General features: G+C 33.0%; 1 protein-coding gene across 1 annotated transcript in view; it reads right to left on the bottom strand.

The window, feature by feature from the left end:
- Window positions 1-14,628, bottom strand: part of LOC132123003 (eukaryotic translation initiation factor 4 gamma 1-like) — a gene marked incomplete at its 5' end in the record, with an annotated part of 49,285 nt that extends 34,657 nt beyond the window's left edge. The window contains 5 exons of the mRNA XM_059533537.1: window positions 4,021-4,105; window positions 6,311-6,508; window positions 8,466-8,549; window positions 11,361-11,481; window positions 14,501-14,628. Coding sequence (XP_059389520.1) covers window positions 4,021-4,105; window positions 6,311-6,508; window positions 8,466-8,549; window positions 11,361-11,481; window positions 14,501-14,628 — 616 coding nt within the window. The remainder of the gene's footprint in view (window positions 1-4,020; window positions 4,106-6,310; window positions 6,509-8,465; window positions 8,550-11,360; window positions 11,482-14,500) is intronic.

The following is a 14,628-nucleotide window of genomic DNA, read 5'->3' on the forward strand; positions in this document are numbered from 1 at the left end:
TCAAGTCCAAAGTCAATGCAGCTATCTACCAGGAGATTTTGTAGCACTTTATGTTTCCATCTGCTGACAAGCTTAATGGCGATGCAGATTTAATTTTTAATTAAATTTAGCACCTATGGGATCTAGGAGGGAGGACCCAATTGCAGTGTGAGGTAATAAGGTTTCATTGACAAAACAGACTGATACAAGCAGGTAGTGAAGGGAACAATAGATACCACAACAGGAAAACAGTAAACAGGAACAGCTAGGGGAGGCCACTGGGAAAGCTTCAGGAAACAACTGGCCAGAGACAGAGGGGGTGAGAATGACCATGAACCAGCAAACACAAAAGGCTAAGGGGCACTATAAATAGGAGGAAAATACATGAGGGACAGGTGAGCACAATAAGACTAATCAGGCTAACAAGAGGGTGTGGTAAAAAGGAAACAAGGAGGAGGGGCAAAAGGAGCACATGGCCGAGAAAACAATTAACAAGGCCTGTGCTGACACTATACACAAGAAACAAAACATAAAACAAAGTGACAGTGCAAAACCATGACAACCTACCTACAGTGCCAAAACCACTTTCAAGTGATTTGCTGACCATGATATTATTGTGCTTGATTGGAAAGCCAACTCACCTGACCTGAACCTCAAAGAGAATCTATGGGGTATTGTGAAGAGGAAGATAAGTAACATCTGAAAAACAATACAGAGGAGCTGAAGGCCCCATCAAAACAACCTGCAGTGCCACAGACAGTGATTGCAAAAGGAGCCCCAACCAAGTATTGAGTGCATAATTAAACCTACTTTGGAGATCTTGAACATTTCTGTTTTGTAAATCTTTTTTTGATTGATCTTTGAGAAAATATTCTAATTTTTTTGGAGATACTGAAGCTGTAAGTCGTAACCATCAGAACTCAAACAAAAAACTCTTTAAATAGTTTAGTTTGTGTGCAATGAATCTAGAATATAAAAAAGTTTGCTTTTTTAAATTAAATTCCAAAAAACAAAGAACTTTTCCATGATATTGGAAATCTTTTTTACCTGTACCTGTACTTTTTGCCATAAATATGCTTGTAACCAATTTCTTTAATATATAATTGGACTTGTAATCACTTATCTATCATGCAAATATGCTAATTAGAATATTACATGGCAAAAACATGTATCAGGCACTAATATTTCTGGTCTAGGAGGAATACAAAGGAGTAATGGTCATTTTAAGGACCTGGCGGCTGCCATTTTGAAAATGGGGCCTTTCTTGGAGTCAAACTTTGGTAAACTTTTAGTATGTTTTTACGTACATTTGATACTACTGTAAACCACTGAGAAACGTTTTGTTAGATTTTTTTTGGGGTCAAGACATATTTGCAGCTGACTAATATGCGTGTCCAAACATTTGACCGGTACTATATACAGAATACAGTATATACATAAACAGAATACATACATAAATACATTTTTTGTTCTTGCAATAATCACTCAAATGTGGTGATCAAACACTTATAATGACATTACAGAGATATGTAATGGAGGCAGGGCATTTAACAATAAACATTATTATCCAAAATTAGTCTAACATCCGTGCACTGAACAGTAAAGTTGAAGTTAATTTATCTTTAATTAAATTAAATTCCTTTTAAACTTTATTCCGTTGAAGTTTATTTCACTTCTGAACATTCATTCATAGATTTGCGCTCGTTTTTCTTCACACACAAACGAAACTTATTTAAAAAGCGTAAAGTGTTTTTAACCAATTTAACCACCCATAAGTTCCGAACCCAGAGGGCTATCAATGCAGGGGTATTCTCATTCGAAAGAGGACCTCTATTGCGTTACAGAAGGTTCCTCGAGCTGAAGGGATCCCTTTTTGGTGCAGATTCTCCATGCCGTTATGGAGATATGGTCATTCAAAGTTTCAATGGTTTTCCATAGACTCGAGCTTTAAAGCATTTCATCTAGGTCGCCAGTATCAAACAATGGAGCGCACTTTGCTGGACAGACTGAGTAATTACACAATTACAAGCATTTTATCTGCATCATATGTTATTTAAAAAAAGGTTCGTTTTTGTGGCATATTCACCGATACCGATATATCGGTGACAGGCTCATATTGACCGATAATATCGGCAAAACACAGTCCACAGTCGTTTTAATGCCCTTAAATTGACAGTTCAACCAAAAAATTAAGACTCTGGGAATATTTCTTACTTTCTCGTCATTCCAAACCCAATGCTGTTAAATGCAGAAACACTGCATTCATTGCAGGTCTTCTAAAGACATATGATGCTTTGGGTAACGAATGACAAAATGTAAGTCAATAATCGCTGCTTATGTTGACCTCTATTAACTCCTCGTGATGTTTAATCTGAGCCATATTTCAGAGGTTTGTGTCCTTTATAGAGCTCGAGTGGTTCTTAGAGTTGCTTTTGTTCATTAAAACCTTAAAACTAAAGCTATTCAAAATTGTTTTTAAAGCTGAATAAACAATTTACAAAAGATTAAAAACTAAAATAAAAAATGTTGCCTTGGCAACTAACACAAATTAAGTTGAAATACTAAAAGTACTTATACAGAAATAATAAAAAAAAATGCTAAAAATAAATAATTAAAATAATAAAAATGACATATGTATATAAAATACATAATAAAACTACTTAGTTTAAACTGTTGGCCTTGTGTGCAGTAGTTAAGTTAAAACTTGATTTGTTTTGCAAATTAAAAAAATAATTATTTAAAACATTAATAAATCCTACAATAAAATAAAAAAATACTAATATATTTTTAAATGAATAAGATTTTTTATTTTATTTACTGGGCACATTTATTACATTTTAATCTATTGTATTTTATATTATTGATTATTATTTTATTAACATTACTGTGAATGTAAGACAAAAATATATATTTTTTAACATTACTGTCATATTACTACTATAAAAAAGTAACTATTTTGTTTGCCTAAAAAGTTGAAAATAGTACTTTATTTACATCTATTACATTTTTTATTTTAATTATTGGGGACATTTATTCTATCTTAATCTATTGCATTTTATATTATTGATTATTATTGAATTAACATTAGTGTCATGCAACTTCTTTTAAAATTGTCTGAAAGAATTTTGTTGGTGTATGCAAGACAAAAATGTCCAAAGTTATCCTTTACTATTTAAAATTATTTTATGTTTTATTTTATTTATTGTGCATATTTATTCCCTTTTAATCTATTGTATTTTAATATGCATTACAGATTATTATTTTAATTTACTGTCACGTAAGTAATCTCATGTACTTTAACATTCTGCCACTGTATTTTGTTTCAGTTTGCAACATTAAAATGTCAAAAGCAGTACTTTACTAAAACAAAATGTTGAAATACTCCCTCAAACTCCTCTTACCTGGTCATATGGCCGCTTTTAACAGCTCTAATTGGTTGTTTTTTCCTCTAGGCACTCTATATCTGTCAAGCCAACCCAACTCACATAACTGAGGGAGCGCTGTTGATCCGAGACTAAATATAGTCAAAGCCCGAGACAGAGGCACTGGTGAAGGAGAGAAATATCAGTCACGTACCCCCCGCAGAGCTTCTGCCGGACGCTCTGTTGCCCATGATGCCCTCTCTGAACGTCTGCCTCGACACGTTAACCTCTCTGAGTCTGTGCTGAACTCAAACTGACCTACAGTGTGTGCGTGAGAGAGAGCCAGCGAGCTGATCTGCTGAAAGCAAGGGGGTCGGTGGTAGAAATCACTCAGCTGACAATAAATAACCATTGGCTCATAAGCAGACTCATCAACTCACACGTTACTGTACCTTTAACACTTCCATATTTAAATGAGCTCTGACAACTGAATAAGTGAGTGATGCAGAAATGTGGGAGGTCGTATGTTAATGAGATGTCATAACCATGATGGTTTCGGAATACTGGGCAGCCATCCTCTAGCACATTTTGTCACGTTGTGCTCAATTTAGGTACACATTTGTCCCCAAAATATGGTTAAGTGTGTACACACACCACACACAAACACACACATACGTACCGTAATCAGCCGGGCTCGTGCCGGGATAGAAACCAGGAGAACTGGCCACCTGATACTGCTGAGGGGTCACGTATGAGGGACGGTACTGAGAGAGAGAGAGAGAGAGAGAGAGAGAGAGAGTGAGTGAGTGAGAGAGTGAGCGAGAGAGTGAGAGCAAGAGAGAGAGAGAGAGTGAGTGAGTGAGAGAGTGATAGCAAAAGAGAGAGAGTGAGTGAGTGAGTGAGTAAGAGAGTGCTAGCAAGAGAGAGAGAGAGCAAGAGAGAGTGAGTGAGTGAGAGAGTGATAGCAAGAGAGAGAGAGCAAGAGAGACAGAGAGCAAGAGAGAGTGAGTGAGTGAGAGAGTGATAGCAAGAGAGAGAGAGAGCAAGAGAGAGAGAGAGAGCAAGAGAGAGTGAGTGAGTGAGTGAGTGAGTGAGTGAGTGAGAGAGTGAGCGAGAGAGAGCATGAGAGAGAGAGAGAGAGAGAGAGAGAGAGAGAGCAAGAGAGAGTGAATGAGTGAGTGAGTGAGTGAGTGAGAGAGTGAGCGAGAGAGAGCATGAGAGAGAGAGAGAGAGCAAGAGAGAGAGAGTGAGAGAGTGATAGCAAGAGAGAGAGAGAGCAAGAGAGAGAGAGAGAGCAAGAGAGAGTGAGTGAGTGAGTGAGTGAGAGAGTGAGCGAGAGAGAGCATGAGAGAGAGAGAGAGAGAGAGAGAGAGAGCAAGAGAGAGAGAGTGAGAGAGAGTGATAGCAAGAGAGAGCAAGAGAGACAGAGAGAGAGAGAGAGAGAGTGAGTGAGTGAGTGAGTGAGTGAGAGAGTGAGTGAGTGAGTGAGTGAGAGAGTGAGCGAGAGAGAGCATGAGAGAGAGAGAGAGAGAGAGAGAGAGAGAGCAAGAGAGAGAGAGTGAGAGAGAGTGATAGCAAGAGAGAGCAAGAGAGACAGAGAGAGAGAGTGAGTGAGTGAGTGAGTGAGTGAGTGAGTGAGTGAGTGAGTGAGTGAGTGAGTGAGTGAGTGAGCGAGTGAGCGAGAGAGTGAGTGAGTGAGAGTGAGAGAGTGATAGCAAGAGAGAGAGAGCAAGAGAGACAGAGAGCAAGAGAGAGAGAGTGAGTGAGTGAGTGAGAGAGTGAGCGAGAGAGAGCGTGAGAGAGTGAAAGTGTGAGAGCAAGAGAGAGAGAGAGCAAGAGAGAGAGAGTGAAAGAGAGAGAGCGTGAGAGAGTGAAAGTGTGAGAGCAAGAGAGAGAGAGAGTGAGAGAGTAAGAGAGTGACAGCAAGAGAGAGAGAGCAAGAGAGAGAGAGTGAAAGAGAGAGAGAGTGAGTGAGAGAGTGAGCGAGAGAGTGAGAGAGAAAGATGAAGCTCATGATTATGGAAAGGGGCATTACATTTTGACGAGTGCTTGCGGTGTTTGGCCAATCACAATGCACTAGGTCAGTTGACCAATCAGGGACTTTGTAGAGAACGAGGCGTTTGAGAGAGGCGGGGCATAGAGGGCCTACAATAATGTACAGTATTTTTTGAACATTAAAGCATGTAAACATATTCTGTTACACCAAATACACAAAATAATGAGCTTTAAAAAGCATCTTATGACCCCTTTAAACTTATTATAAGCTAGCCTTTTTCATTCAGTTTAATTTCTTACACAAAAATAACTAAAACTATCAAATATACTACTATAAATATAAACTATAAAACTACTAAAACTACAAATATAAACTATATAAGCGTATAAAAATGATGAAAAAATAAGACAAAAAAACAACAACAAAAAACTTAAAAAAGAGAAATATGAAAATTAATATATTACAATATATTAAAATTAAAATAAAAAACTAACTATTATTTTAGTATCACTGATTTACTTTTAAGTAGTAAATAAGGTTTATTACCATTATTTTTATTCAAATTTTGTTTGGTTTTTGTCATTTGTATTTCAGTTTTAGTTTTAAATTTTAATTTATTTAGTTTTAGCTATTTCACTTAATAAAATAATGAAAACATTTCCTTGGCAACTAGCTGAAATAGAAGTTTTTAATTTATTTTATTTTATTTTATTTCAGTAAACGTTTATTTTATTTCAATTTTCACAATTTCATATATAATATAATCAATATTATAATCAATAACAATGATAAAAATTACATAAAAATATACATTATTATATTTCTTCCTAACATAACTAACTGTAATTAGCTGCATTCTATTGGCTTGAAGGATAATGATGGGATTCGTTATGCAACACATAAATAACAGAGAAAATATTATAAGAAAAAAACCCTGATATTTAATTAATAATAGATATATTTCTGCTCTTACCTGGCCAGATATATAGTAAGCTGTGCCTTTTGAATTGGGGAAGCTGATTGGTTGCTGGGGAATCATCATCATCTGGGAGGGGCCTGTCTGGAATACATGAGGGGGGCGGGCTCTATGCGGAGGGGGGATGGACCGAGGGGCGGAGCTTGACTGGACACGCCCAGAATTAGGTAAAGTGGGTTGAGGGGGAAAGTAGGGCTGAATAGAGAGCAAAACACAGACACTCAACTCGACTTTAAAGAAAGATTTCTTTAGAAGTGGAAGAAAAGCTGGTTAGCTGCAGTGACCTGAATCCTCCCTTCAGCACCACACACACACACACACACACACACACACACACACACACGAGGAGCGAGAGAGAGAGATGAAGAGTGTGTGTTACCCGCCGGAGGAACAGAGCAGCATGCAAACAAAGAGACGACACAACTGTTGGAAATATACTCAATAATTACAGATTTTTGTTCTTTCTCTTTTTATTATTTTTTAATTATTTAATTATATTAACTATCATACTTTATTTATTTACTATTTAAAAGTACTTTTCTTGTTTTTATTATCTAACTATTTATTTCAGTTTTCTTTTTTAATTACTATTTTTTCCTCTCTTAATTTTTTTTAATTTTATTTGCTTTTTTCCCGTTTTCATTATTTTCAGTAAATTATTAAAATATTTTCATTTTTTTTAATAATTATTAATTTTATTATTTTTCTATCTTTAAGTTTACTTAATTTCTTCATTAAATGTTATTTATTTTATTATCTTAATTTTCCTTAGTTACGTTTTTCTTTTTGAATTGTTTGTTTATTTTATTATCATACTTTTTGTATCCTTTATTTAAGTGTATATTTTTCGTCTTTCCTTTTTAATCATTTAATTTTACTTATTGTATTATCTGATTTTTCTTTATTTAATTTTAGTTATCTTGCTTCTTTCTTTACAATATTTAAATTCATTTTAAATTATTTATTCTTATTTATCATCTTAATTGTATTATTTTTTTCAATTATTTAAAAGTTTTTTTGACTTCTTTTACTTGAACCTTTTCTTTCTTTTTTAATAAATTGCTTAATTATTTAATTTGATTATCTTTTTTCAATTATTTAAATATTTTTTTCTAACCCATTTTACTTTATTTAACCTTTTCTTTATTTATTTTTTATTAAATTATTTTTATAAATTATTAATTTAATTTTATGCATCTATTTATTCCTCATCTCTCTCATCAGATGAATCAGAATAAGACTCAGCAGTTTAACGAACTTCATCTAACTTGTTTCTGGTCTTGTTCAGTGTGTGTGGGTATGTTTGTGTTAGTACCTGCTGTGGTAAAGCTCTAGGACCGGAGGCAAACTAGAAAGAGAAAGCCACACGTACAGGTCAAAGGTCAAGATACGGAAGCAACACCAGCCACAAAAGCAGAGGAGAGATCTGTTTTCTCAGAAGCACCTCAGTCGCACCGATCTCACACACAACGAGAGGTCAGGAGGATGCAGGGTGACCTCTGAACTCTAGTAATTCATCGGGCTAATTATTCAACAGCTTTTTTCAACAATTATTTGGACAAGACTTACAACAGACATGAAAAAAAATGATATTAATGACATTTTTAATATTAATAATCATTATTAAATCAACAAATACTATGATAGTATATTAATAATATTTATTATTATTTATTTTATTATACTTTTTTCTATCTTTTTTATGATTACTCAATTTTGTTTTATTTTTCCTTCTTTTATTTTTTTATATTTTATTATCATCCTTTTTAAATCTTGGAAAAAATAGAATTTTTTTTTTTTTATTAAACTGTTTAAATTATTTTTTACTGGACATAGAATTTTAATAATAATGTAAAAAAATAAGAACTCAAAATAAAATACTATAAAACTATTGTGTTTGTTCACCTGCATCTTGATTCGGAGCAGAATGTGCCAAATTATCGAAATAAAAGTTAAACCTCAGGGAGACTTCAAGTAAATATTTTAGCTCACAGATTCTGTGCGTTATGTGATATCTTATTGTTTAATATCATTATAAAATGTGTCATACGCTGGCTGGTTTGGTTCTTTATGGGAAATCCTGAAACGCCGATGGAGGAGATGAAGGGGCCGGTAACCCAACAGGAAGTGATGCGTGTTTGGGGTGCTGTACCTGTCGGGGTTGTGCTGCGGGGTTCATCTGCGGTGGAGGGGAGCTGAACACAACCGGAGGAAGAGGTGGAGGAGCAAAACTGGGCTGAAGAGAGACACACGAGTGACCCAGAGCCAGCTTCTGTACTGAAGTCTGTCATTAAACTAAAAATAGTATTTTACCTACTTTCTTTTTTCTTTTTAAAATTACTCATATTTTTTTCTATTTTAACTCTGGTTATTTTTTAATTATTTAAATATTATTTTTCATACTTTTTCTTTGAACTATTTAATTGAAAAAATATTTTTTAGTATTTGTATTTATTTTATAATCTTAATTTTTTATAATTAATTTTTTCCCTTCTTTTTTTAAATGGCTTAATTTTATTATCTTTCTTTCTGTTATTTTTCTTTTTTTAATTATTAAAATATTATTATCTTACTTTTTCTTTACATTTTCATTTTTTATTTTTTAAATGGCTTAAATTTTAATATATTTTTCTTTCTGTACTCTATTTTTTTATTTAAATATTTTCATACTTTTTCTTTCATTTGTCTTTAAACTATTTAATTAAAAATGTCTTTTTTTAGAATTTGTATTAATTTTATTATCTTACTTTATCTTTACATTTTATTTTTTATTACTTATTTTTTCATTCTTTTTAATTGACTTAATTTTATTTATCTTTTTCTTTTTGTTCTCTTTTTGTTTTATTTTTTAAATGTTTCTTTTTGTTTTATTATTTAAATATTATTTTTCAAACTTGTTCTTTAAACTATTTACATTTTTTTTATTTTTTAGGTATTCGTTTTTTTATTATCTTACTTTACGTTTTAACTTTTATTATAAAATTCTTTCTTTCTTTTTAATGGTTTAATTCTCTTTTCATATCTTTTTCTTTCTGTATGCTTTCTCATTTTAATTATTTAAATATTATAAATTTTTTTTATTATTTAATTTTATAATTTTTTTCCAGATAGATCACAATCAGCGACGCATTGATACTGAACTTCTCAGATGATTATTCAGAACGATATCTGCCGATACCGATAATTCGTTTTATTTATTTTTTTAAGAAAAATAAAACTAATCTCTGTACTATACACTAGTACATAATTTTAGAGGTTAAAGTCAACATCAACGCTATTATATTCAATGCTATTTCTTTTCAGATATAATAATCACACTCAAATAAAAACATTTTTATACAACTCAATTGCACATTGTTTTGATCAAAACTCGTCTTCATGACAGAATTATTAAAACATTCTTATATAATTAACAGTATTTAAACTCCCCCCTCCCTTTTTATAGCTAATTAACACCACATTTAAGAGCGTGAAAATAGTATGAATTGTTAGAATTTTATATTATTGAAATGTACCAGATTTGAAAGCTGAGACATTGTTTCTTATCAGAAGTAATAAAGCACAAAGCTCTTTGCGATTATTGGTTTGAGGCGCAATACAAACGACAAGTTGCTCTCTGAAATGTTTTCCCGCCACATTTTGATTGACAGGATATAATCAGCCCTGATCATTGGCTGTTTTAAATACCGATTATCAACCGATATATCGGTACATCCTTAAAGGAGCAGTTCAATCCAGAATAAAAATCTCCTGATTATTTACTCATCCCCATGTCATCCGAGATGTTCATGTCTTTCTGTCTTCAGTAACAACAAATTATGTTTTTTTCAGGAAAACATTCCAGGATTTTTCTCCATATAATTACGGCCATATGAAATCCGTTTTATTTTTCCAAATTCCATTTTTCCGTTTCCATTTTTCAGGATTCAATTTTTTTCTGATTTAATTTTTCTCAACTCCTTTTTAATGGCTACATTTAATTGTATTACTCAAAAAACATGTCTAATTATTTAAAACCATAAGACATTTTCACAACAATTTATTAAAAGTTTAATAAAAACTACATGTTTAGGGCCATATGAAATGTTTTATTTTTACTTCACCATACGTTTCATTGTTATCTAATTCTGTTTTTAAGCATGTCTAATTATTTAAATGCATAACAACTTAATTTATTCAATTTTTTCTTAAAATAGCCTTATGAATTTTTTCCCCCCCTCAGAAATACTGTTATGTATTTACATTTTTCTGGTTATCAAATGAAGGCATAAACCATTCATTTAATTTTTCTTTTCATTATTGAAAATTAAGCACATTTTTTGGTAAACAAAGGGGATTTACTATTAAAAATAAAACATGGAAGAAATGTTGTGTGATTATTCCTTAAAAATATATGTTTGTTTCATTTTAGTAGTAGTAGTAGTTGTAGTAGGCTATGTACATTCTGCTGAACAATAGTAATACATTTCTGGCAAATACTTGTCTTTAAATTAAACCAGATTTTTACTCTGGTATGTAAAAATGTTAAATAGACTTTCCCGGCTTAATATTTACCGATATTAGTCCATATCGCGATTTGATGTAAATGCAATGACCTATTTTTGTTTAATTCATTCAAAATTGGTCAAATTCCGAGACATTCCGCGTCAAACTGTAAATTCCGTTTTTATGACTGGATTCCGTCCGTGTTTTCTCCATTGTGGAAATCATAGGGCCCTATATAATGGACTTCAATGGGCACCAGCAAGCTGAAGGTCCAAACTGCAGTTTCAAAGAGCTCTACATGACCCCAGCCGAGGAATAGGGCTCTTATCAAGCTTAATTTTTTTTAAAACAAATTTAATTTTTTATACTTTTAAACCACAAATGCTGTTCTTGAAAGAAGACTCCTTTAACGATGCACCGATATATCGGTTGATAATTGGTATTTAAAACAGCCAATGATCAAGGCTGATTATATCCTGTCAATCAAAATGTGTCAGGAAAACAGACAGCAACTTATGTATAGAAAATGAATATAACTGTGTGAAAGCGTGATGCGAGTTACCTGGGACAGACCCGGGGAGGGCGAGGGAAGCGGGGCGGAGGGGGGTCCTGACAGAGGCTGAGGAGCCTTATTTATTTCACCCGGAGCATCTGCATCGAGACGCAGCACTTTCTGACAAAACCTGAACCAGAGAGAGACACACATGACTCATGAGACTTAATTACTGATTATTATGCCTGAGTGTAAACGATTAATGCACATGTCAGAAGATCTGAGCCATGCTAGATCATCAGACAGCATTTGTTAAAGTTCAAATGTGTCATTTTTTGTATTAATCACCTAAATTTAATATATATATATATATATATATATATATATATATATATATATACATACATACACACAGTTTTTTTTAAGGAACAGTTAAATCAAAGCTTTGGACTCAAATAAATATTGAAAAAAAAAAGGTTTATGTGTGTTTTTTTGTTGTTGACTATCATATTTGACAACATCAGGCTTTTATGACTCATACAATAGTTTTTAAAAGTCAAAAACTAAAAACATTTGTTTTTTGTAAAAATGACAACTAAAACTTAAACTACAAATAAAAACGCTTAAAACGACACAAAATAATAAATAATATTAAATTCATACTAAAAATGTTTCTTACATAAAAATATTAAACATAAAAATAATAAAAACTAAAACATTTTGAAAAAAATAAAAATAAAAAAGGCGCAGGTTTTATTATTATCATATCATATTTCAGGCTCTAGCATCTAATATAGTCTGATATAGTGGGAATATGTAATAATACTATTGTACTATAAAATATACATTTATCTAGACATTATAAACAATTATTTTTATTTATTTTTTTTCTATTGTAATAATATTATTGTGCTGTACAATGAAATTGAGCATTTAATAAAAAAAATTATTTTACAGTAAATCTGTGTAAGTAACAATCAAACTTTGACAGAAAATCTACAGTACAATATAAGTATGTTGTATTATTTGGACTCATTAAAACATGCCACTTGACTATGAAACAATTTAAATTGCAAAAAAAGTTTAAAAAAAAAAATTTTTTTGTAAAAAATGGCAAGGGCTGAGCGATTTGTGGAAAATAAATCTAATTGTGATAAAAATAGATTAATAATAATAGCTTCTCCAGATGTTAACTGATGGACTGGAGTGATGTGGATTATTGTGATGTTTCTATCAGAGTCTCATTCTGACGGCACCCATTCACTGCAGAGCATCCATTGATGAGACACTGATGCAATGCTACATTTCTACAAACCTGATGAAGAAACAAACTCATGATGACCTGAGGATGAGGACATGTTCTTGATGAACTATTCCCTTAATAACACACACATTCAGACCGTCTTCATCAGCACAAACATACACACACTCGCTCTTTGTCTGTCTTTCCTTTGAGAGTTTGAACACTCGACACACTCTTTTAAGATCTTTGGAGCGTGTTGCTGTTAGATACAGAAGCGCAGTGTGAGACCGCTTCAGTAAAGCGACAGACCTGACGCCTCTATCACTGTGAACTTTGACCCAGAGCGAGAGACAAATCATTCTTAAAAGAGGAAATACAATCTCTAGATGTTAAAATCAGACCGTGACACCCACCAATGTCTGTCAAATGTCTAATTTCATCTCAAAATATCACCTAAATGCATCAAATTCAGCATCAAATGCATCAGCAATAGTTGCTTACTTCAAGTGTTTATATGCATGCATCGCCATGATATCCAATTCTGATTAATGCATTTACACTGTAAATAAATGCCAAAAACATGGTACTACCATAGTGAAGTCTCTTCTGCTCATCAAGGTTGCACGTATTTGATTAGAAATACAGAAAAAAAACTGAATAATTGTGAAATATTATTGCTATTTAAAATAATGGTTTTTATGTGAATATTTGTTGAAAAGCAATTTATTTCTGTGATGTGCAACTGTATTTTCAGCATCAGTCACATGATCTTCAGAAATCATTCTTATATGATGATTTACTGCTCAAGAAGCATTTCTGATTATCAATGTTAAACACAGTTGTGTTGGGCTGCTTCGATCACGATCGGCCGATCGTTAATGCGCATCTCGTCAGTAAAGCAAATATTGCGCATCTTCTCTGGCTCTGTGTAGTAACAGCTGCTCTATGTGAAAACACGCACCTGAGGGAATTTACCGCTGATTAGAGAACCGGCTTTACTGATGAGATGCGCATTAACGATCGGCCGGCCGTGATCGGAGCAGCCCTAAAACTCTCTCTATATATATATTTATATTTAACATTTAACACTTTTTCAGGATTCGAGGAATTACATTTAAGTTTACTTAAAATTGTATCAATTTAATAGCTCCATTAAAACATTTTCTTTTAAAAATAATAAATAAATAAAGGAATGACAACCTTTTGAATGGCAGTGCATATAGTATATTTTGAATAAATTGTATTCTTTTTAACTTTTTATTAATCAAAGAATCCTGAAAAAAAGTATTAAGGTTCCGAAAAAAAAAAAAATAATAATAATAATATATATATATATAAATGCAGAAAAACTGTAATAAATCATCATATTATTCTGATTTCTGAAGATCATGTGACACTGAAGACTGGAGGAATGATGCTGAAAATACAGCGGAGCATCACAGAAATAAATTACACTTTAACACAGATTCACACAGAAAACAGCTGTTTTATAATTTTAATAATATTTAACAATTTTACTGTTTTCCCCCCCTGTATTTCTGATCAAATAAATGCAGCCTATACACACACACACACACACACACATTCATTTTTATAAAGTCTATGGTATTATCCCAAGAATTACAATAACTACTTTGGGGGTACCATGGTAAAAACCATTCATGTACTGTACCATGGCAATTACATGTTACTTTTCAATACTATAATACATTACCAAAAAACATAGTTAAATCTCTCATATTAATGACATGCAACACGGTCTCAAACAGACACATGACATACAGTTCACGATGCAGCGGTCACGCGCGTCTCTGCAGTATTGATCACTTCTGATCGAGGAACTCCACTGCGTCGAGCGCGCTCCCGCTTCAAACATCAACTACTTATTCGCGCGCGCGCAAACACTCGTGCGCGCATTTATATTAAACTGCTTCTCTGACAAAAGAAACACAACGCGGCTCTTTACCGTTTCTCGTTTTCTGTCTCTCGGTGCGCCTCACTCTCCGGTGACGCGAGACGTGCAGTGCGTCGCCATGTTCGCCCGCGCGTGCGCCCGCCGGGACAAAGCACGTTGGTCACGCTCCCCGGCACAAA

The sequence above is a fragment of the Carassius carassius genome, chromosome 41 (assembly GCF_963082965.1).
Source record: "Carassius carassius chromosome 41, fCarCar2.1, whole genome shotgun sequence".
Taxonomy (NCBI): Eukaryota; Metazoa; Chordata; class Actinopteri; order Cypriniformes; family Cyprinidae; genus Carassius; species Carassius carassius.